Below are 24,823 nucleotides of genomic sequence, written 5' to 3'. Positions count from 1 at the left end.
ATTTCCTTTTAGGGCTACTCTTTTTTCCTCTTAGGTTAACAAAGATCAATTGAAAAAATAAACATTCATCAAAAACACAAAAGACCATATAAGGAAGAAACACATAAGCGTTTTTTGGGAGAAAAATAAGTATTATTTCTTTAACCCTCCTTTAACCTATGTACATTGGCTCATTGTGCTAAACAGTGAAAGATCCTTGTTATTAAGAACTGTGTCCCTGTCATTTAAGTGGATCTTGGGACAGGCTGTGTCTGAGGTATTGCTGTCCAGGCTCTGTCCTGGCTCTTTAATGCCTACAACTGAGTGGTGCCAGGGAACAGGACCCTGCGGGTGCCCATGCACCGCCACACCCTGACCTAGTCACAGTACTTTTGTTGATGAGGAACTGGGGTTGCTCAGAGGTGGATCTCCCCGAGGACACCCCCGTGAGGAGGAGCCAGGCCATTTGTCCTCGAGTCCTAAGCTCTTTCCTCTTCCACAGCCACAAAGGCGAGACCTGCACCGGTCTGACTGGGGAGCAGCGCTGCCCTCAGACTCATCCTTGCTACCAGGAATTCAGCATCGCGCACAGTAGTGCAGAAATCTGTTTCCTGATGTTCTGTGATTTTCACATGCTCTTCAGTGCACGTGACTTTCTGTGACGCTTTAGTCTCAATTCAGAAACAAGAGTTTTAGCGTCAGTGAATTGAATCTTACAAATCTCCCGACCTTGGGCTTTTCAAAATGTTATAAAAACTGCCAAAATGCTACTCATATTTTGGCTGAAATTCTTACAAGCAGACATAGGCTGAAATGTACTTTCGGAATGAAAGTAGTTCTGAGAGGATGTGACAGTCTGGAGTGTAAGGACACTGCCTCCTTTTTCAGCAGGAACTCGGGGAGTGAGCTCCAGGTGTACTACGCTTCCCCCAGAAGTTATCAAGACTTCTTTGACGCCATCCGCAGAAGGGGAGACACGTTTTACGTCGTGTCATTTAGAAGGGTAAGTGTGTTTGGAAGGATAAAGGATGCATTTTTGAGTACCTGCTCTGTGCAAGGCGTTGGGCTGGACGCTGGGACAAGAGGCAGCGTGGAAAGCGAGGTAGCTGTGGGAGCCTGTGGAGCTGTCTCAGTGCTGTGGCACCTGCTGGACTCCTGTAGCCTGTGTAAGTGAACTTGGGGTTGGTGCCCGGCAGGGACTTTGTCTTTAGGAAACATAAACTCCTTACTGGTGTTTGTGTCATCCCTATAGCCAAACTGTTTAGAGGTTTGGCTACAGGGATGAAGGTTTCTGTTTAGACTTGTGGTAGGATTCCCATTGGTTAGTGAGAAGTCGACGTCGCACAGGTGAGTTTCAGGTGGCCATGGGCTGGTTAGTACAGCGGTCCTGGGCTAGTTAGTACAGTGGTCCTGGATTGGTTAGCACAGTGGTCTTGGGCTGCTTAGTATAGTGATCCTGGGCTGGTTAGTACAGTGGTCCTGGGTTGGTTAGTACTGTGGTCCTGGACTGGTTTGTACTGTGGTCCTGGGCTGGTTAACACAGTGACCATGGGATGTTTGGGTCTTGGTCCTGGGGTTCTGGTTCTCTCTCTCCTTCAGCAAACATTTATCCTGCTGGTGAGGGATGTGGTAGATACTAGTCAGGTTATGCAAAAGGCAGTGCCATACGAGCACTTTTGAATGTTACATGCAAATGGAAAAATACATTGCTATTTACTCCATCTATTGTTCCTATAAAATGAAAATGTATTCTTCATGGAGTTGCCGTATGAGTATCTCTATGTTGTATGTTAACCAGGAACGAATGAATGGGCCAGAATTGGTGGTTTGTATCCTAGGTTTTTCTTTTTTTTTTCCTAAAGACTATGGAGGGGGGTGTGGTTATAAATAAATGTATTTCAACAATGGGGTAAACAGTGCATTCTCCGCTTGTTGTCACCACTGAACTCCCCAGGAACTCTTTCCCAGGAGTAAATGCCGAGGAGTTCAGAACTTTAGGACCAGAGACTTGACCCTTGAAGATGAGGGAAGTCAAGCATTTCATATGTTTTTAGTTCTCACATATGCCAGGACATTTGTAATTCTGTAGTGGTGCATCTCATGGTTCCCGCCTTTGCACAAATCCCTGCACTCAGGATGGAGTTGGTGTTTCTGCACAGCCGCAGCTGTGGCCACTTCACAGCAGGGGGCAGCCAAGAGCGGTGACGAGACCCAAGCATCTGCCATAGTGTCCACATGATCATGTTCAAAGTGGAGAGAAAGTAAACTTAAAAATGGGAACCAGCACCATGAAGAGGACCCCGGGTGGATGTGAGGACAGAAGTGTTGAAGCTGGGGCTGTCAACTTACCTAGAAGCATGTTTTCAACAGTCAAGTAGCAGAATACTTAGCTTCAGCACAGTTCTCCTGCCATTTCATCAAAACAGCCGAGCAGGTGTTAGAAGTAGCAGCCGTGCAGCCATGGGCTGAGGTCAGGTTAGTAATGCTTTTCTAGGGACTGCTCTTACAGAGGAAGGTGTGGGGCTCCTTCCCTGCACCTCCCCATGTCTTGCGTGTGTAAAAGCTACTTCTCATTAGTTTGCTGTGTCAGGTGCTGTTGGAGAATTTTCTACCCCCATAACCGCCTGTTCTAGTGGACAACAGTCTGTCTCACGTCGGGGAACCGTTAGGGCTCTCCCTGTCTGCACTCTTCATTTCCTGATGACTGACGATCTCATCTTGGCGCTTTACATCACGGAGAAGTAAGGATAAACCTGAGCTCCCATAGACATGCTGTTGGAGACAGCGACGCTTTGCTTTTGCAGTGGGATAAGGAGCTCGTTTCGTCGTGATGACCATAAACTGTGTCATGGGAAAGGAATTTGCTCTTTAAATCCTGGGTGGTGCCTTTGTCCTTGCTGAAATGGAAATGAAAGAAGTGATGCTTCTTGAAGTAGCTGCCCGTTGTTTAGTCATAACTGTTATCTTTGATGAACCCTTTGCCAGACGCGCAGCCCTCACACCCTGATCCTGTGCCCTGATCCTGTTACGGGGAGCTGCTGGGCGCCTTCCCAGAGCTGACTCGCCCCGGTGGGAGAGGGGAGGGTGCTCCTGCCCCCGCGTCCCCTGTGGGTCTGCTGACCTTGTCCTGCTCCTTCCTTTGACTCCCCTGGAAGTTTCACCCCACCTCATTTAGTTCCAGGAATTCACAACTGGTCTCCCTGTTTTACTTCTCTTATTCCCCTGTTTCTGTTTTACTGTGATTTGGGGCAGGGGGTGGTAGAATATAACTTTTTTTCCAAGTCATGTTGAGTGTGGTATAACGGATACATTAGTAAGAAAAATTCAGTAAGTTTAATGAGTATTTTTTCTTAATACTTTCGTGTGATAGTGTATTTGGGAGGGAGGGGTGGACACAGGAGCACAGGACAGAAACCGAGACTCGGAAATGAGGCTCCAGAAGCGGACACAGGCGACTGCAGAGGGCGAGGTAGCGCTGGGGCGGTGGAGGACAGCGTCCTCTGTCGGAGCTCCAGCACACCGAGCCTGTCGGTCCCCTCTCTGAAAACACTGGGAAGATACCCTGGGTGAGGGTTTAAGAAAACAGAGCGGAGCTGCCAGGTGTGCGCTGTGACCTTACCAACCACACCCGTGACATTCTCTGGGTCCTTTTCTGTCTCATTGCAGTTTTTTGTGTGTTTTTTTAATTTTAATTTTTTAATCCTCACTTGAGGATGTTTTTTCCGTTGCTCTTCAGAGAGAGTGGAAGGAGGGGGGAGAGAGAGACATCGGTGTGACAGAGACACGTCGCATATTGATCGGTTGCCTCCCGCATGCGCCCTGACCAGGGCTGGGGTTTGACCCTGTAACCGAGGTACATGCTTCTGGCTGGCATCGAACTCAGGACCCCTCAGTCCACAGGCCACTGCTCTAACCACTGAGCCAAACCAGCTAGGGCTGTCTCATTGAAGTTTATTCAAACGCCGACACCTTCACTGTAAGGCCCAATGCAGCGCACAGGTTTCTTTCACCTCCATCACCCTGTTGGTCCCTCACACGTAGGGGTGAGTATTCCTGCTCCTGTTTGTAGATCAGAGGCGAGGCAAGGGGACGCGAAGTGGCTTGTGAGGACACAGCTGGTACCGGCAGAGCTGGGCAGTGACTGAGCTGCCCTGATGGACGGGGAGCCTCTTTATGCTCTGGTGCTGTGTGTTAGAATAACTGAACAGAAAGCCCTCTTCCTCCAGCGCCCGCCATCACTGCAGGTCGGCAGTGCCGGCGGAGCTCTTGCCGGACAATTCCGTTTGTTGTCTATTACTCTGTGACTGTAGGTCACGCACTTTACCAGGTTACACTTTCACAACAGGAAAGAGTAACCTAATGGTTGGAAAGGTTATGATACAGCTTCAGACTTCAAGCCAGGGAGTAGGGTTAATAGGCTGGAGAGCTTCTGGTTTCTCTTTAAATAATTGGAGAAAAACGTCTGCTATTTATCAACAAGGAAGCAATTGAGCCACAGCGGCCACTACTGTGGTGACCAGCCTCCAGCACATCGCAGCATGAGGAGTGGTCCTGTGCGTGTGTGGGCGCCAGGTCCCTGTGAGGAGGGCTGTTTGATCCGAAGCTCCTTGCTCCCTGTGAGTTACTGCTGTGGCTTTAGGGGCTTAGTCATTGGTTCCTTGGCTCTTTAACAGACTGCTGGCAACACAAAAAATCAATTTGGATTTCTCGGTTGCTCACTCTAAAATATCTTATTGTGTGTTTGGGAAATGACTGTTCAGTGGCCTCTGGAACTAGTCTTGGTATCGAATACCCACGGGCGCTGAGTACTGATGCCCTCGAGTGATGCAGTCTCAGAAGTCTCAGGAAGGTGGCAGGTCCGCCTGAGCCGGGACAGCTGTTTCTGGCTCTGCCGAGTGGTCTTCGCTCTGCACTGTGTTCTGTGTGTCGTGGTACCTCGCCCTTCAGGTTGCGTGCCTTCAGGATGAGGCATGGTCTGTGTACAAGGCCTGGTGTGGGTGCTGCAGCGCTCAGAGTCCCCATGGGTGCTGGCGTGCGCTGCCTTTATCTGTACCCTTGAACCTTGTTTTTTGTGCCCTCAATTCAGAATGTTACTAGAGCTGGGGTTTGCAGAAACTAAGAGGGAAATTTTCCTCAATGGATGTTTAAAATTACTTTTGGAATTTAAATAACAATGCAGATTTGAAAAATCTATAGTCTACTCTGACATGGATAGACCTTTAGCTGCAAAGTAGTTGTTGCTGAAAGACTCCAAGTCCCCTGCAGACAGCTGAGGTACTGGCAGTTTCCCTATCAAATTTCAGACTTTTGATTTTTAATAGCTGGTGGTCTTGCAGTTTACTTGATCACTGTTGTAGTGCTCACAACATGACCATCCTGCATCCTCACATGTCCCTCCAAGGCGGTGCAGTTATTGTCCTCATTTTCGGAGGGGGCGCCTGAGACACAGAGCGGTTCATCCATTTGTCCAACAAAACACCTTTTGGAAGTGAAAGTGTGACTCCAGGGTCTATGTTTCTCTGATCACTTCCCTGTGTTGTCTTTCTGGAACTTTTATATCTAAATATCTTTGCTCTCCAAGAACTCAACCTGGAATTTAATTCCATTGATCTCTCTGTTCACAACATACTTTGAGTTACTTTAGGTTTATATTCCAAAGAGAACAAGACCAAAGACAGAGCCCTGGGAAATCCAGCCACATGCAACTTAGAAGTAAAGGTGTGGGGGAAGGACTGCCTGCAGGGAGTGGAGGAGGTGACCAGAGGCGAAGGAGGAGGTAGGGACAGTGTGCCACGGAGGAGGGAACAAGACACTTATTTTAAAACATGGAGGTCAAGAGAGAAGAATTCAGAAAGGAGGCATTTAGCAGCGTCAGATGCCAGAGCTTGCTGAGAATGAGAAGGGAGAAGACGCGTTTGTCTCTGTAAACCTGGACCCCAGTGTCACCGGAGACTGCAGTCACAGTGGAGGGGTCTGGACGGAATCTAGACCAGAGGCAGTTAGGATGTAGGGGGAGTGGCGTGGGGGTTGGCACACCGGCCTGGAAGGAGGGGCCGCCTGGACAGTGGGTTTAAGGCCAGGAGTGATAGAAAGGTAAAGTCAAGGTAAGTAGAGGCCACTGCGGTTTACTTGTACCCATGTACTTTGACAGATGTTTTAAAGGGACATAAGTCTGTGCTTATTCATTTGAACTAACGTGTTCTTCTCTTTTCTTTCTTTTTTTTTGTCCTCACCTGAGGATATATTTTTTATTGATTTTTAGAGAGAGTGGAAGGAAGGGGGAGACAGAAAAGCATCATTGTGACAGAGACACATTGATTGGTTGGAATCAGACGGGGGTCAGGGATCGAGCCTGCAACCGAGGCACGTCCCCTTGACTGCTGAGCCAGACTGGCCAGGGCTTAACGTTTTCTTTTTAAAGCAAAGCTTGGGGAAAGTCGAGAACAATTTTTGTTTGTTCATTTGCAGTAGGACTACAACAAAAGAAGAGTATAGAATAAAACCAGATTTTGAAATATAAAATCATATTTAAAATATTGCTTAAGACATCAAAAGTCTTCTAAATCTTACATAAGGAGCTAGTTTTTAGTAATGGTAAAGAGATTTAAAAATATAAAGGTGAATAGAACTATTTCTAATTTAATTTATTTGCAGATGGTCTTGGAGTTGTTCTGCATATAAAGTCAGAAAACTAGCAAAGTAGCCTGTTAAATCAACCAGATTTGGTGTGAGCTTTTTGGTGATGTAACAAACTTAATTAAGGAGGCAGCAATTATGATCGTTAGGAAAAGCTGATAATTTATGACCTGACTCTGGATGAAGGTCTGAAACACTGTGTCATTTCCTCCCTGCCCCCACATGTGGTGATTTGTTCATTTTGGACTTTGATTTGTTTAACTTTGACACTGTCAGCAAATCTGAACCCTGACACTTGGTGTTTAGTTGTGTGACATTTATTTCCAGGCATGGATGCTAATCTATAAAGAGCCTGTTGTGGGTGGGCTCTGAGGACGTTCAGTTCACAGCTTGGGAATCACACCAGAGCCAGCAAGTGACGACTAGGTTAGCTGAGACTGGGAGGGTGGTGTTGGTCCAACTAATAATTGTGGGATTTCTGTGTAATGCTGGTTTCCCCTGCTGGGCCTTACACACCTTGCAGGCAGGGACCTTCTCTCTCTTAGTCATCACTCTACCCCATGAGCCAGCCTGGAACCAGGTGTGGCGCAGGTGGTCTAAGTACTGAATGAGGGAGCCCACAAATGAACGGATGCCGAGTCCATCAGTTTTATACCAGATTCTAAATTAATCGACACCATCACCATAATGTGTAGAGAATTTGTAAGAGACAAGCTTCTTGATCACTTTTATCAGGACCATCTGCGTCTCAAGGTAAACCTAGGAATCAGTCTTTGAAAAACAGTGAGTTGAGATGCAGTTTTAAAAGGCTAGCTACCATTTGCATGAAGCTGTGCACCCAGTAACGTATCTGGGTACAGGGACAGAGAAGATGATTTTTCAGTTATGATGCTAAATGGACCGCAGTGTCACTTTAAGCTCTAGAATGAAGTAAGCTCCATGTTGAGGCCCCTCTGTATTGTGTACTGTGTCTGTGGTGTCCTGGATGGAGGGGGCAGTGCCAGCATTTCATCCCCACCACACTTTAAAAAAAAAACAAGTTTTTATTGATTTCAGAGAGGGGAAGAGAGGGAGAGATAGAAACATCAGTGATGAGAGAAAACCATAGCTCGAGCCCCCTACTGCACACTCCCTACTGGGGATTGAGCCCACAAACTGGATATGTGCTCTGGCCGGGAATTGAATGGTGACCTCCTGGTCTGTAGGTTATGCTCAGCCGCTGAGCCACACCAGCCGGGCCACACTGTTTATTTTCATCATGGAAGGTAGTCAAGCAAAGCTTGACATAAGCTGTTAAATCTTCCATAGCCTATATTGTAAATAATTTAATTTTTAAATTTTTGAAATTTATCTTTATTGTTGAAAATATTACACATATCCTCCCCCCCCCATAAATCCCCTCCACTCACATCTGCCCCCCCAGGCCTTTAGCACACTATTGTCTGTGTCGATGGGTTATGCATATATGCATATAAGTTCTTTGATTAATCTCTTCCCACCCACTCCCCCATCTCTGCCTTCCCACTAAGATCCCTCAGTCTGTTCCATGCTTCTGTGTCTCTGGATTTATTTTGTTCCTCAGTCTATTTTGTTTATTAGATTCCACATATGAGTGAGACCATGTGAAACTGAATCAGGAAACCTGAATAGGCCAATAACAACTGATGAAATTGAAGCAGCAATAAAAAACCTCCCAGCAAACAAAAGCCCTGGTCCGGACGGCTTCACAGGGGAGCTTTCTAATTCTTTCAGTTGTAGGGTTAGATAGTTTACTAAAAATGTTTCTTGCTTTTTGAGGTGGCCTGTGGTGCTATGAACGTCCCTCTCAGGGCTGCTTTCCCTCTGTCCCATAGATTTTGGGTTGTTGTCTGTTCATTTTCATTTGTTTCCAGGAAGTTTTTGATTTCTTTCTTGATCCTATTGGTAACCCATTCATTGTTTAATAACATGCTATTTAGGCTCCGTGTGTTTGAATGTTTTTGAGTGTTTTTACTGTAGTTGATTTCTAATTTCATGCCTTTGTGATCTGAGATGCTTGATATGATTTCAATCTTCTTGAACTGGTAGAGACTTGTTTTGTGTCCTAACATGTGGTCTACGTTTGAGAATGACCCATGTGCACTTGAGAGGAATGTATATTCTGCAGCCTTGGGGTGAAATGTTCTGTAAATGTCAATTAAATCCATCTGTTCTAGTGTGTCAATTAGTCACTGCTTTTGTGTTGATTTTTTTTCTGGAAGATCTATCCAGTGAAGTCAGTGGGGTGTTAAAGTCCCTGACTATGACTGTATTGCTGTCGGTCTCTCCCTTAAAGTCCTTAAGGTTATTATTGATAGGTCCATATTTATTGCCATTTTAATTCTTTATGCCTATGTTTCTCTCTCTATTTCTTTTTCTTATTACAGCAGTCCATTTAACATTTCCTGCAATGCTAGTTTGATGGTGATAAACTCCTTTAGCCTTTTTTTTGTCTGGGAAGCTCTTTATTTCATCATCTATTTTGAACTATAGCTTTGCTGGATAGAGTAGTCTTGGTTTCAGGTCCTTGTTTTGCATTACCTTGAATACTTCATGCCATTCCCACTGGCCTGTAGAGTTTCTGATGAGAAGTCAACCTACAGCCTTATGGGAGCTCCTTTGTAGGTAACAAATTGCTTTCCACTTGCTTCCTTTCAGAGTCTCTCTGTCTTGCATTTTTGGCATTTTAATTATGATGTGTCTGGGCGTGGGCCTCTTTGGGTTCTTCTTGCTTGGGCCTGTCTGTGCCTCCTGAACTTGTGTGACTTTTTCCTTCACCAGGTTAGGGAAGTTTTCTGCCATTATTTCTTCAAACAGGTTCTGTAAACCTTGCTTACATTCGACCTCCTCTGGCACTTCTATGATGTGAATATTGTTATGTTTCATGTTGTCCCACAGCTCCTTGAAACTGTCCTCCTGTTTTTTAATTGTTTTTTCCTTTTGGATCTCTGATTGAGTGATTTTTTTCTACCCTGTCTTCTAATTCGCTGATCTGATCTTCAGCTTCCTCTAATCTGCTGTTTATTCCTTCCAATGTATTCTTTATTTCTGCTATATCATCCTTCATTTCCTTCATAGTTTCCATGTCTTTTTTCATGCTGTTGAGCATCCTTATAATCTGAACTCTATATCTGATAGATTGCTTATCTCTGTTTCATTTATCTCTTTTTCTGGAGGGGCTAGTTTTTTTGTCTCCGCATTTTGGCTGTCTATTTGGGTTTGTTTCTGTGTATTAGGTGGATCTGCTAGGACTCTCAGTCTTTTTGGAGGGTCTTTGGTGCAGGGCAGTGTCAGACACTCTTTGTGACTGGCCTTGAGTACCCTGTTTGGAGTTATCAACAACCAATGGCTTGTGGTTCTGTCTGCTGGGGCTTGTTGCGTTTGGACAGGACCAAGATGCATACCAAAGTCTCCTTTTCCAAGGCCCAGGTCCGGAAAGAGATCAGGCAAAGAGTCAAAGCTCCCAGAGGTCTGCCTCTGCCTTCACGCTGATTGATCTTAATCTCTTAATGAGCCTCAGGCTGTAGACCACAGCAATGTGTAAACTCCACAGGGTGGGGTGAGAGGTTTTCCAGCAAGGTGGGGGCAATTGCTTCCCCCTCAGGCAAAAGCTGCCTGGCTGGCAAAGATCTGCCTGAGAAAAATATCCTTTGCAGTATGGGGGAATGACTTGGCACAGGAATCCAGAGGGGTGCCCCCTGAGCTTTCTCTCCAGATCCCACAACCCCGGGTTCACCCTGCCGTCCCTCTGCTGGAGCCCAAGGTGAGTGGCTGCACACGAAACTTAGTGCATTGGCCCTTTAAGAAGGTGCCTGCATTTCCAGCCATGTCTACCTGGCAGAAAGAAACCCTGCAGCTTTTCACAGCCAGATGTTATGTGGGCACCTTTCTCAGTTCTGGTGCTCAGGGCTGGGGAGCCCAGCCAGAGTCCTCAGTGGAAACCCCCACAGCTGAGATCTCCCTCAGGACCTTCAGCTGCTGCCTATGGGAGCCCAGCCAGCCCTCTTGCCTCTGCACTTCCTACGCGTCTCTATGTGGTCTCCTCTTTTCCTCCTTGTTTATGAGAGTGCTCTCCAGCTCGTCTTCAGTTGCAGTTGATTATTCAGGATGGTTTTTCTCTATTTTAGTTGTCATTCCAGTTTGATCCTGGGACAGTGTCAGTGTAGCTTCCACTCAGTCTACCACCGTTTTGGAATCTCCCATGGGGAATGATTTTAGTCATCTGTGTCTGATTGTAATATGCCTAGAAATAAATCTGAAAAATAAAACAAATATATCAGACAGAATAAACGGGCCTCTGTTATTCAGTTTAAGTTTTATAGGCATTTCTCTTATGGTTCCATTTATTTTTGAAAGAAATTCAGTGACTTTTATTCTGTTAAGAACGAGTCTGTCTTGGACCTGGTGTCAGATGTTTATTTTGAAGTTCCTTACAGAGACGGCTTGCAGTTTCTAAAGTAGTTCAAGGTAGTGTTTTCATTTCCTTCACAAGTATCCCCAGAAGTGGGTTGCTTGATCATATGGTAGCTCTATTTTTATTGTTTTGAGGCACCTCCCTACTGTTTTCCATGGTGTGTTATTTTTTAAAAAAGAAACAGCTTTATTGAGGTATAATTGACATACAAGAAACTGCACATATTTAACTACACATTTTACAAGTTTTGACATACGTATATGTCTGTGAAACCATTCCCACAGTCAAGATACTCAGCTTGCGTGTCTCTCCCAACCCTCTTCCATCATCAGGTGACCTCTGATCTTCCTCCTGTTACTAGAAATTGTTTATATTTTTAAAATAATTTTATATGAAGGAATCCTACATGATATATTTTTTCTTCTGGCACAATGGTGAGATCCACTCACATTGTTCCTGTATTAGTAGTTATTCCTGTACCGAGTGGACTTCCATGAGGGACGTAGTTTGTTCACCTTCCACTTTGAGCTACTACAGGTAAAGTTACTATAAATATCCCTGTACAGGTCTTTTTAGGACATGTGCTCTCGTTTCTCTTGTGTAGATACCCAGGAGACTGGATTGGTTACATAGTTGGTGTGTGTTTACCATTTTAAGAAGCTGCCGAACTATTTTCTAAAGTCGCTGTGCCATTTTATGTCCCCACCAGCTGTGAGAGTCCCAAGCCCCATATCCTCTCCAATGCGTGGCATGGCCATTCTCTCCATTGTAGCCTTTACTATAGTTACATAGTCGAATCTCATTGTGCTTTAATTTGCATTTTCCTAATGATTAATGATACTGAACATTTTTTCATATGCTTATTTGCCATCATATCTCTTCTTTGGTGAAGTGTCTGTTCACATGTTTTACCCATTTTTAATTGGGTTGTTTGATTTGAGAGTTTTTTATATATTCTGTATACAAGTCCTTTGTCAGATACATGATTTGGATATATTTTCTTCCACTCTGTTGCTTGTCTTTTCAATTTCTTATCAGTGTTTTTCAAAGAGCAGCATTTCTTAATTTTGATGAAGTCCAGTTTATCAGCTTTGTCTTTTATGGATCGTGTTTTAGTTGTCCCAAGAAATCTTTGCCTAACCCAAGGTCACAAAGATTTTCTCACTTTTTCTTTTGAAATTTTTCGTTTTAGGTTTTACATATAGGTCTATGTTTCGTTTTGAGTTAATTTTTGTATATGGTGCAGGGATGGATCAGCGTTCATTGTTTGCCTATGGATATCCAGTATTGTATGATGTTTAATGCTGTGTTTTCATCCAGAAGCTTTTACTGGAAGAATTAAAGTAAACCCAGGTGTAAAAGGTGCCCTGGGCTGTCAGGATTTTGTGTGTTATCCTTAACTTTCTTGTTAGGCTGTACATTTTGCTGGAACTTGTTAAATGGTATCCTGTGACTGAACTTCTTCAACCTCACATTTCAGTCTTTATACTTAACCAATGAAATGTTATTTATATACTCTTTGGAAACATAACATATACTGTAGATAATTATGACAAAAATGTAATGGATAGTAGAAGATATGGCCAAACCAAGATTCTGGAGCCCAGATGAAATAAGCATACATGTCCCTCTACTCATCACAATCTAGGAAATACACAGAAAGGTAAGTAAAGACAAGCTGAAAATAAAGTTCTTGCTAGAACTTGCTGCTAGTCTTTGTCTAATCTACTGGTGGTTTTTTTTCTTTATTTGGTGAAAGAGAATTCGTCCATAGAATTAATCTTTTGAAATATATGTGTTATGCATGTATAAATGTGTGTATATATGCATATGCACGCATACATGTATTTTAGGCATTGGCTTAAAGAGCAGACAAACAGCACTGGGCAAAGCTAGTTTATCCTGTGGCATTGTGCAGCCTTATTCAGAGATGAGGAAAATGTTTTCCCACTCAGCTATGAGTCATTACTTTCTGGTTTGGGGGCTGATACAGCATTTTTTGTATGTAATCATGTAGGCATGGGTTGTGGGTCAGAGGATCTGGGTTTCAAACAGCCTTCTTCTACTGCTCACAGGCTCGAAAGACTTTAGGGAAACACTTTTCAGAGTCTCAGTATCCTTCTCTCTAATATAGGAACACAGAGCAAGTGTCAGTATATGTCTATGTCTCTGTCATCCGGTTGACCTCAAAAACATATGGCTATAGTTTCAAGAACTCGTAAATTGACAGGACAAGGGAGAGAGTTTGTTTTTCACCAGATGTTGCACACTCATCGTGATGCATCCCCCACCCCCAGCTCCCCATGGATATTCACTTTAATGTTATTATTTTCCTTATCATCCGACAGATAGAAGATTAGCACATTTGGAAAGAGTATGAAGTCTGCAGTATTTTACAGCAGTGTCTTTTCATGACTAATAGCCTTTAAAACAGTGACTTTAGAGTTCTTCTATATATTTCCTGTAATGATTCTCACTCAGTGTTCATTCAACATGATGTCAACAGAAGTCAGAGACTTAGATCACACACAGAAAACTGAGTAACAGCAGATACTGGATTTTCTGCAGTCTTTAGGGTTTATTCAAATTGACTGTAGCACATTGATTTTGACGGATTCAGTGATACCAGCTGATGAATGGAGAGAAATTTTCTTTCTTTTGAAAATTTATCTTTATTGTTGAAAGTATTACAGATGTCTTCTTTTTTCCCATTGACTCCTTCAACTCCCCCGTACACCCCTGTCACAGGCCTTTACTGCACTATTGTCTGTGTCAATGGGTTATGCATATATGCATATAAATTCTTAATCTCTCCCCACCCATCCACCCCCTCCTTCCCGCTGAAATTCCTCGGTCTGTTCCATGCTTCTATGTCTCTTGATCTATTTTGTTCCTCAGTCCGTTTTGCTCTTTAGATTCCACATATGAGTGCGATCATGTGATACTTGTCTTTCTCTGCCTGGCTTATTTCACTTAGCATAATACTCTCCAGCTCCATCCATGCTGGTCAAAGAGTACGAGATCCTTCTTTACAGCTGCATAGTATTCCATGAGCTAAATGTCCCAGTTTTTTTATCCACTTATCTACTGATGGGCACTTGGGCTGTTTCCAGATATTAGCTATTGTAAACTGTGCTGCTATGAACATAGGAGTGCATATATTCTTTTGGATTAGTGTTTCAGGATTCTTAGGATATATCCCTAGAAGTGGGGTCACTGGGTCAAATGGCAGTTCCATAAATCCATCTGACCTAGAGTGTCATTTAGAGTCACTGTTTCCTTGTTGATTTTTTATCTGGAAGATCTAGCCAGGGATGTTAGTGGGGTGTTCAAGTCCCCTAGGATGACTGTATTGCTGTCAAGCTCTCCCTTTAAGTCCTTCAGAAGTTTTTTATATATTTGGATGCTCCTGTATTGGGTGCATATATGTTTACCAGGGTTATATCCTCTTGTTGGATCGATTCCTTTAGTATTATATAGTGACCTTTATTGTTTCTTGTTATGGCCTTCATTCAAGTCTGTTTTGTCAGATTTGAGTGTTGTTACCCCAGCCTTTTTTGGAAATTTTTTTCCTATCCCTTCACTTTCATCCTCTGTGAGTCTTTTGTTCTAAGGTGGGTCTCTTGTAGACAGCACATATTTGGGTCATGTTTTCTTATCCATTCAGCTACCCTGTGTCTTTTGATTGGAGCATTAAATCCATTTACATTTAAGGTTATTATTGATAGGTCCATATTTATTGCCATTTTAATTCTTTATGCCTATGTTTCTCTCTCTATTTTTCTTATTACAGCAGTCCCTTTAACATTTCCTGCAATGCTAGTTTGATGGTGATAAACTCCTTTAGCTTTTTTGTGTGTGTCTGGGAAGCTCTTTATTTCACCATCAATTTTGAACTATAGCCTTGCTGGATAGAGTAGTCTTGGTTTCAGATACTTGTTTTGCATTACCTTGAATACTTCATGCCATTCCCTTATGGCCTATAGAGTTTCTGATGAGAAGTCAACTTATAGCCTTATGGGAGCTCCTTTGTAGGTAACAAATTGCTTTTCACTTGCTTCCTTTCAGATTCTTTGTCATGAATTCTTGGCATTTTAATTATGATGTGTCTGGGCATGGGCCTGTCTGTGCCTCCTGAACTTGTGTGACTTATTCCTTCACCAGGTTAGGGAAGTTTTCTGCCTGCAGCTGTTCTTCAGGCAAATCCTCTATCCTTTATTCTCTTCCCTTTCTGGCACTCCTATGATGTGAATATTGTTATGTTTCATGTTGTCCCACAGCTCCTTGAAACTGTCCTCCTGTTTTTCAATTGTTTTTCCCTTTTGGATCTCTGATTGAGTGATTTTTTTCCTACCCTGTCTTCTAATTCGCTGATCTGATCTTCAGCTTCCTGTAATCTGCTGCTTATTCCTTCAGTGTATTCTTTATTTCTGCTACGTCATTCTTAATTTCCTTCATAGTTTCCATATCATTTTGCATGCTGTTGAGCATCTTTACAATCAGTATTCTGAACTCTATATCTGATAGATTGCTTATCTTCGTTTCATTTAGCTCTTCTTCTAGAGAATTCTCTTGTTCTTTCATTTGGAGCTTGTTTTTTTGTCTCCACATTTTGGCTGCCTGTTTGGGTTTGTTTTTATGTATTAGGTAGATCTGCTAGGATTCTCAGTCTTTCTGGATGGTCTCTGGTGCAGTTCAATGCCAGACTCTGTTTGTGACTGGCCTTGAATACCTTGTTTGGAGCTCTCAGTGATCCACCGCTTATGGTTTCCTCTGCTGGGTCTGGGTACAGTTGGAAAGGACCAAAATGTGCCCCAAGTTCTGCTTTTCCTAGCCTCAGGTCCAGAAGCAGATCAGGCAAAGATGCAAAGCATCCAGCGATCCGCCTTTGCCTGCAGGCAGATTATAATTCTTAGTTTCTTAATGAGCCTTAGGCTGTAGACCACAGCCAAGTGTAGACTCCAAAGGGTGGGGTGAGAGGTTTTCCAATGGGTGGGGCAATTGATTCCCCCCTGGCAAAAGCCACCTGGATGGTAAAGGTCTGCCTAAGAAATATGTCCTCTGCAGTATGGGGGAATGACTTGGCACAGGAATCCAGACTCTCTCCCTAGAGTCCCCAATCCTGGATTCTCCTCACTCAGCTCCAGTGCACTCTGCCCTCTCTCTGCTGGAGCCCAAGGTGAGTGGCCGCACACGAATTTTTTTGCGTTGGCTCTTTAAGAGGGTGCCTGCATTTCCAGCCATCTCTCCCTGGCAGAAAGAAATCCTGCAGCTTTTCACAGCCAGATGTTATGTGGGCACCTTTCTCAGTTCTGGTGCTCAGGGCTGGGGAGCCCAGCCTGGGGTTTAGACCCAAGATTCCTCAGTGGGAAACCCCACAGCTGAGATTTCCCTTTGGACCTTCAGCTGCTGCCTGTGGGAGCTACTTCCTACCAGTCTCTGTGTAGACTCCACTTTTCCTCCTTGGTTATGAGGGTGCTGTCCAGCTCATCTTCAGTTGATTATTCAGGATGTTTTTTCTTTTGGTTGTCATTGCAGTTTGGTCCTGGGAGAGTGTTAGTGTAGCTTCCTCTTAATCTGCTGCCATCTTGGAATCTGGAAGTCTTTAATCTGACTTTTCCATATTGATATCAGAGAGAAAAACCCTATGACTGATATGTCATGATTTCATACAGAAAATATAAAAACATTATTTTCATTTTTAGCATAAAGCCAGTCCTACTTTCTCATAAGTAGTAACAACATATACACATAATTGTGTACAGATTTAAAATCAATGACATCAGCCTAAGTTTAATCATTGTCAGTGCTGTTTAACAAGGTTGCAACCCCTTGTTTCTCATTTTTAAGTGGAGTCTGTCACCTGACAGTTTTATATATAAAAGAAGTCCATAGGTTATTAAGAGAATTAAAAATTAATGATAGAGTTATTTGAATTAAGATTACAAATGAGTTCAAGTCTCTTTTGATGAAACACTTTTGCTTAAGTCTGAGGCTTTGGGGTCAGCTTTTTAGTTATAAAGTTTATCTTATTTTTTAGTAAAAAGTGTATGTATATATAATACTGTCCCATATAGAAAGAAGTGGTCAACCTATTTTCTGTGCGTACACAATTGCTGATTATTTTAAAGCTATTATCCTCTTAGGATTTTTCCAATTTTGTGTTCCACTTAGATTAGGGAGAACATAGTGTCTCCTTAAACAAAATACTTATTAGAACCCAAACAAGTCCAGACTCAGTTGTTTTTATTAGTACTTTTTTGGGTTTTAATGTATGTACTTTAGTCCTCACCAGAGAATATTTTCCCCATTGACTTCTACAGAGTGTAGGAGAGTGAGGAATGGGAAAGAGAGGAACATCAGTGTGTGAGAGACACGCCGATTGGTTGCTTCCCGTACTCCCCCAGATTGGGACTGGGAACCTGCAACTCAGGTGTGTGCCCTTGACCAGAAATCGAACCTGGGACCCTTCAATCCGTGGGCCAGCGCTCTAACCAATGAGCACACTGGCCATGGCATTACTGTCTTCTTCCATCTCCAGAAATGTGAACCTTAATTTCACTTTGAAACAAACAGGTCTATATTAAGAAGGTAAATGGTGCCCTGGTGGGGGCTCAGTTGGCTGGAGTGTCGTCCCATACACCAAATGTTCCGGGTTCGATTCCCACTCAGTGCACATACCTAGGTTGGGGGTTTGATCCTGGTCATAGGTGTATTCGGGAAGCAACTGATTTGTTTATCTCTCTCACATGATGTCTGTCTGTCTCTCTCTAAAAAAAATCAATGAAAACATATCCTTGGGTGAGGATTTTTTTAAAAAGAAGGTAAATGGTAGTAATTAATACCAAAATCTAAAATTTTTGCACAAGTAGTGCCTCTATTCTCTTTAATAGAAAATATAAATATAAGGTATCTTCAGAGCATGAAAGGTTTTCTTTAGACCTTTTAAAAATTTTATTATCCAAAAAAACTGTATTCATGCTAAGTTATGACTATTTGAATAATTATTTTACTTTTATAATTACAGAAAGTTCTCCTAAATGCACCTATCCTCTTATTTTATCAAGAGATTTAACTAACTCTCTCCATCATCAAACAAAGTATCTGTGTAGCCATCATTATGTTCCTGGCTGTTCTCACTGCAAAAAAACCCCAAAATCCATTGATAAACAAAACAAAACCTTTAGGTTCTAGAAACACATACAATAAATAAATGGAAGAGGATTTTAATTTGTGATAAGTGCTAAGAAGAAAAAGAGGATGGTAATTTTGAGTGAACATTGAAAAGGGCCATTTTTTCAGGTTGAAGCATATACATTCTTTGTCTCTTTTTTTTCTTTTGACTATTACTATTGCTGGTGAAAATTATTTGGAGGAATTAGAAATTTATTGTGTGTATTTTGTACACTAATCTAAAAATTTAGCCCCAAGGAGTGAACTTAGCATTTATAAGTGGGCGTGACTATGGAGGAATGAAACCTCTAGTTAACCATTACTTTACTTTTAGCAGTAAAGTGTGCATCTCATGAAATTTGTAATTCTGGAGTGGTTTCAACTTGCACCAGCCCCTGGGAAGCCTGCTGATACAACACAAGATTAGTAGTCAGCTGTAGAAGTATTATGCTTAGGCATTTTCTTACGTCTTCATCTCTCAGTCAGTTGAAATCTTGTATTTTTGCCAAATAGAACAAATCCCATACTAACAGGAAGCTATCAAAACAGCAGGAGCGTGAGTGGGGCCAGCATCACCCTCACTCTCCGTGTGTACCTCTCTGGTACTCCCTGAGATGTTCATTTTGCACAAACACAAAGTACTGCGTTCCACAGACCAACTCCATTCAGTTACATTGTTATGGCTGTTTTTAGAACTGGGCTGCACTGTGACTGGTGGAATCCTGGCACGTTACCACAGTCAAAAGCAGAATGTGAAACTCTGCTGCTATTGGTGGGAGAAAGAAGCACCATGTTTTCTACCTCTCCTGCAAGGAGAATTCAGCCCAGAAGACTGCTGTAAAATCTCTAGCATGGATTTGTATAGGATATAGCATAGTTCAGCAATTTTTCAGGGAAAGAAAAGAAAGAAAAAGTTGCTTGAGAGTCCTGTCTCTTCTGCTACTCACGTTGTACCCGATTGTATCACGTTGTCTGATAAGTTGTATCCGATTTTGCTTCATTAATATGTAAAAAGGAATAAGCGGAAATCCTTGTCCTCAAGTTTATTATAGTGGAGAAAAGTGACTTGTAAATAACAAACTACAACACTGTGGTAGGAACTATAAGAGGGACATGCAGAAGACTCTGGGACCACCAACAAAACGGCTACTATTTATGAAGCACTTACTGTTACAGGCGTTTTATGTAAGATATTCATTTAGTCCTGCAACAGCTTTAGGTGGATAATGTTGCACTGTATAAGTTGTGCTGAGGGCTAACTTCACCTGGGAAGGGGAGAGGGTGGTATGGGGGAGGTTTTCTTGAGTTGACTGTAGAGGGTGGAGAGTGGGAGGAAGAGGAGGCACCTACTTGAAAGCAGATCACGTGCTGTTGGGAGCAGAGCAGGTTTTGGGAGATGAAGGCAGCAGGACTCCCATCAGGAGGAACTGTGAACCAGGCTCAAGGAATTCAGTACCTCCCCTAGAAGATAGAAACAGGAGCAGACCCACATCCCAGGAAGAAAGCTGCCACTTTGCACAAGGCATTAGAAGAGTATGTTCACTTTTTCTTTTTTTAATAGATCTGTATTGATTTCAGAGAATGGAAAGGAGAGGGCGAGAGAGAGAGAGAGAAACATCAATGATGAGTCATTGATTGGCTGCCTAGCCCACAATCTGGGCATGTGCCCTGACTGGGAATGGAGCCCCGATTGCCTGGATCCTAGGTCGATGCTCAACCACTGAGCCACGCCGGGTCGGGCTCAGTACGTTCACTTTTACAGGAAATTCTCTGGCATTGATTTATGTTTACGTACATATAAATGTCAAACTTGAAATACCTAATCTTTCTAGTTTTGCAACTATAAAAGCAAATACTTGTATAAACTGAATATAAATAATGTTACACAGATAAAATTCAAGTCAGCACATGATGTTATGTGACATGTTTTTGTGAAAGTCACAACTGACAAGGGAAGGTGATACTGACTGTTGTGGTGCAGGTCCCCTGTTGGGCCACGAGAAGAAGCCGTGTTCTGACTGATGAAGGGTTTGGGAGGAGGAGGAGGATGAGGCACCTGTGGGCTCCTCTCTCATCAACTCTAGCAGTGGTCCGAGGCGGCGCCCAAATCATCAGGAATGCAGCTGCCGGCCTGGTCCCGGGCAGTTAGGAGAAGACCCCAGCACGCTCGCGTCCGTTGTGTCACCATCGGAACGAGGACGGACGCCCAGGTAGCTAGGACGGGGCCTCCTTCCTGAGGAGCGCAGCCTGGAGCTCGCATCCCCCAGGAGTCTTCGTGCAGGGATTCTGTAGACGAGGCAGCATCAGGGTCTCGGCCAGAGCAGCTTGGAAAGTCAGGAATCTAGGGCCCGGTGTGTTTCCAACCTGTACCAGCCTTGTAATTTGTGAGACTGAACTTGGGAAGGTTTCGCTGTCGCCGTAGGGCTCGGCTCGGACCTCGGCTGCCGCATGTGCAGACGGACGCCCGCGGCCGGGCTGGAGCCCGTGCTCAGCGCTGCCTGGGGCCTGCGCAGAACCCGCGCCTCGGGGCTTCGTGCAGAACCCGCGCTCGCCCTTGGAAGGGACACGTGGGGCGGCTGGGGACCCTGCAGGTGCTAAGTGGCCCTCCTGCCGCCGCGGCCCGGCGCCCTGCAGGTGCCCAGGGAGGGACACCCGGCCCGGTGGCCGTCCAGGCTCAGCCCGCGCGGGAGGTTTCTCCGGGCTGCTGGAGGCGGGAGCTGGCTGTGGGGCGCGGTGCCCGCGGCCTCGCTGGACCACGTGGCGAGCGCGGGGCTGCAGCGGGCTCGCGGGGAGGCCGAGGACCTGGTGTCCACCTTCTTGCGGAAGCCGCGCGGCTGGACGACCTGTTGGGGGTCCTGGTGCCCTTGCCGACCGCGACCCCGGGGGCCAAGCGCCGCAGCCCAGAGCGGGCCCCGGGGGAGGCGCGGCGCCCGCACGACGGGCCGCGGAGGGCGCGCCCCAAGCCCCGAGCCCCGCGAGCCGCCCGCGGGTGCCCGGAGCCCGCCCTGCGCGGCGTCCCGCAGGCCCGCCGGGGGGCGCGCTGCCCGGACCCACAGGCGGCGGCGCGGCCCCTGGACTTCACCCGGTTCCTGGTGTCACTGGTATTTGACGTTTTGGGGGGAGAAAATGGGGCAGACCATCTGGTGCGAGGCCGTGGGTGAGGCCCAGGAGAAAAGACTGGTTAATTTTATTATTATTACTTGTCCTCACCTAGAACTTCCCCACTGCCGCTCCGGGGGCGTGAGTGGGGAGCGGCCGCCTCGCCCCCCGATCCACGCGGACCCTTCCGCCCAGGCCGACGCTCTGACCGCGGAGCCGGCGGGCCGGGCCGAAGGCACCTATTTTATTTTATTTATATTTATTTATATTCTTTTTTTTTGTTTAAAATATTACAGATGTCCCTTTTTCTCCCCAATGCCCCGTTCCACCCCGTCCCTTCCCCCTCCCCAGTCCCTCTCCCCACCATTGTCCGTGTCCTTGGGTTGTGCATATGTGCATATAACTTCTTAGGTTACTCTCTCCCCCTCCACCCACCCGCCCTCCTCCATCCCTCCGACATTCGTCAGTCTCATCTATGCTTCCACGTCATTGAATCTGTTCTGTTCAGCAGTTTATTAAGTTCTTTAGATTCCACGTATAAGCGAGATCATGGGATGTTTGTCTTTCTCTGCCTGGCTTGTTTCACTCAGCATATTCTCCAGGTCCATCCATACTGTCCCAAAGGGTACAAGATTCTTCTTTACAGCTGCGTAGTGTCCATGGTATAAATATCCTACAGCTTTTTATCCACTCATCTACTGATGGGCACTTGGGCTGTTTCCAGATCTTAGCTATTGTAAACTGTGCTGCTATGAACATCGGGGTGCATATGTTCTTTCTGATGAATGTTTCAGGATTCTTAGGATACATTCCTAGGAGTGGGATCACTGGGTCAAACGGCAGCTCCATTTCTAATTTTTTGAGGAACCTCCACACTGTTTTCCACAGTGGCTGCCCCAGTCTGCATTCCCACCAGCAGTGCACCAGGTTCCCCTTTCTCTACACCCTCGCCAGCACATGTCGTTTGTTGACTTGTTGGTGGAACCATTCTGACAGGTGAGAGGTGACACCTCATTGTGGTTTTAATTTGCGTCTCTGATGATTAGCGACGTTGAGCATTTTCTCATGTGTCTCTTGGCCATCCGTATGTCCTCTTTGGAGAAGTGTCTATTCAGGTCCTTTGCCCATTTCTTAATTGGGTTGTTTGTCTTCCTCTTGCTGAGTGCTATGAGTTCTTTGTACACTTTGGAAATTAGCCCCTTATCAGATGCATCCTGGGTAAATATGTTTTCCCAGACCGTGGGGTTCCTTTGTATTTTGAGGCTGTTTTCTTTTGCTGTGCAGAAGCTTTTTAGTTTGATGTAGTCCCATTTATTTTTTTCTTTGTTTCTCTTGCCCCAGGAGATGTATCAGTGAAAAGTCCACTACATGGGATGTCTGTGACTTTACTGCCTATGTTTTCTTCCAGGATTTTTATGGTTTCGTGGCTTACATTTAAGTCTTTTATCCGTTTTGAGTTTATTTTTGTGTATGGTGAAAGTTGGTGATCTAGTTTCATTTTTTTGCATGTATCTGTCCAATTTTCCCAGCACCAGTTATTGAAGAGACTGTCTTTACTCCACTGGATACTCTTGCCTCCTTTGTCAAATATTAACTGACCATAATGGCGTGGGTCTACTTCTGGGGTCTCTGTTCTGTTCCATTGGTCTATATGCCTGTTGTACCAATACCAGGCCGTTTTGATTACAATGGCTTTGAAGTACAGTTTGATATCCAGTAAAGTGATCCCTCCCACTCTGTTCTTTTCTCTCAAGATGGCTGCAGCTATTTGGGGTCTTTTGTGGTTCCATATAAATTTTTGAAATGTTTGTTCTAGGTCTGTGAAATATGCTGTTGGGATTTTAATAGGAATTGCATTGTATTTATAAATTGCTTTGGGTAGTATGGACATTTTAATGATATTAATTCTTCCAATCCATGAGTATGGTATATTCTTCCACTTGCTTATATTTCCCTCTATTTCTTTTTTCAGTGTCCCGTAGTTTTCCAAGTACAGGTCTTTTACATCCTTGGTTAAGTTTATTCCTAGGTATCTTATTTTTTTAGTGGCAATGGGAAATGGTATTGTTTTTTAGTCTTTCTCTCTGAAAGTTCATTGTTGGTGTATAAGAATGCCATTGATTTCCGGATGTTGATTTTGTATCCAGCTACCTTGCCAAATTCGTTTATCAAATCTAGTAGTACTTTGATGGAGTCTCTAGGGTTTTCTATGTATAGTATCATGTCATCTGCAGATAATGACAGTTTTACTTCCTCCTTTGCAATTTGGATCCCTTTTATGTTTTCTTCCTGTCTGATGGCTGTGGCAGGGACTTCTGGTACTATGTTGAATAAGAGTGGTGAAAGTGGACATCCCTGTCTTGTTCCTGTTTTTAAGGGAAATGGTTTTAGTTTTTGCCCATTGAGTATGATGTTGGCTGTAGGTCTGTCATATGTGGCCTTTTATTGAGGTGTGATCCCTCTATTCCCACTTTGCTGAGAGTTTTTATCAGAAATGGGTGCTGGATTTTGTCGAATGCTTTTTCTGCGTCTATTGATATGATCATATGATTTTTGTCCTTCATTTTGTGTATGTGATGTATCACATTTATTGATTTGCAGATGTTGTACCAGCCTTGCATCCCTGGAATAAATCCCACTTGGTCGTGGTGTATGATCTTTTTAATATATTGCTGGATCCAGTTTGCTTATATTTTAGTGAGGATTTTAGCACTATGTTCATCAGGGATTTTGGCCTATAATTTTCTTTCTTTGTAGTGTCTTTATCTGGTTTTGAGATTAGGATGATGCTGGCCTCATAAAAAGAATTTGGGGGTTTTCCCTCCTTTTGAATTTTCTGGAATATTTTCAGGAGAATTGGTGTTAATTCTTCTTTGAATGTTTGGTAAAACTCGCCTGTAAATCCATGTGGTCCAGGACTTTTGTTTGCTGGGAGTTTTTTGATTACTGCTTTGATTTCATTAGTTGTTATCGGCCTATTCAGGTTTTCTGCCTCTTCTTGATTCAGCTTTGGAAGGTTGTATGCTTCTAGGAATTTGTCCATTTCCCCCATGTTGTCCAATTTGTGGGCATATAGTTGCTAATAGTATTTTCTTACAATCCTGTGTATTTCTGTTGGGTCAGTTATATCGAAAAGGCACCTATTTTAAAAAGCTTTATAGGTCAATGTAGCCAAGGTTTATTTCCCTCCTCAGTTGGACTTTGATCGTACCCTTGATATTTTTCAACTCTGATATATAAGAAAAATGAGCAATAGAGAGTAATAGGCCTTCAATGTTCTAAAGAGGTGGACGTCGTACTGTTATAGCTTAACAGAGAGAACAACAAAGATCGCCAGCCACACTCAGAGTCAAATGTAGGAGCAAAGTTTATTGCGCTAGCGGACGACAGCGGCACTGCACCCAAATCTGCCGTCCCCCGTCCCCCGTCCCCTACACTAGCAGTATTTAAAGCAATAAAACCATCTCCTCCTTGGATGGAGGGGGATGAGCTGTTTTAATGGTC

The 24,823-nt window shown here is 44.1% G+C and overlaps 1 protein-coding gene across 4 annotated transcripts in view; it reads left to right on the top strand.

Annotated features, from left to right (window-relative positions):
- The window catches only part of ATF6 (activating transcription factor 6), a 128,644-nt gene that overhangs the window by 60,548 nt on the left and 43,273 nt on the right, over positions 1 to 24,823 (top strand). For 2 of the 4 annotated variants that reach the window (XM_081121856.1, XM_081121855.1), the window contains exon 15: positions 871 to 982. In XM_081121856.1, the coding sequence (XP_080977982.1) occupies positions 871 to 982 (112 nt within the window). Of the gene's footprint in view, positions 1 to 867; positions 983 to 24,823 lie in introns of all 4 variants that reach the window. The other 2 variants (XM_081121854.1, XM_081121853.1) reach the window with 1 other exon arrangement.

This window comes from Miniopterus schreibersii (assembly GCF_964146895.1).
Source record: "Miniopterus schreibersii genome assembly, chromosome: 19".
NCBI classification, from domain to species: Eukaryota; Metazoa; Chordata; class Mammalia; order Chiroptera; family Miniopteridae; genus Miniopterus; species Miniopterus schreibersii.
This window is presented reverse-complemented; position numbering and strand designations above follow the sequence as displayed.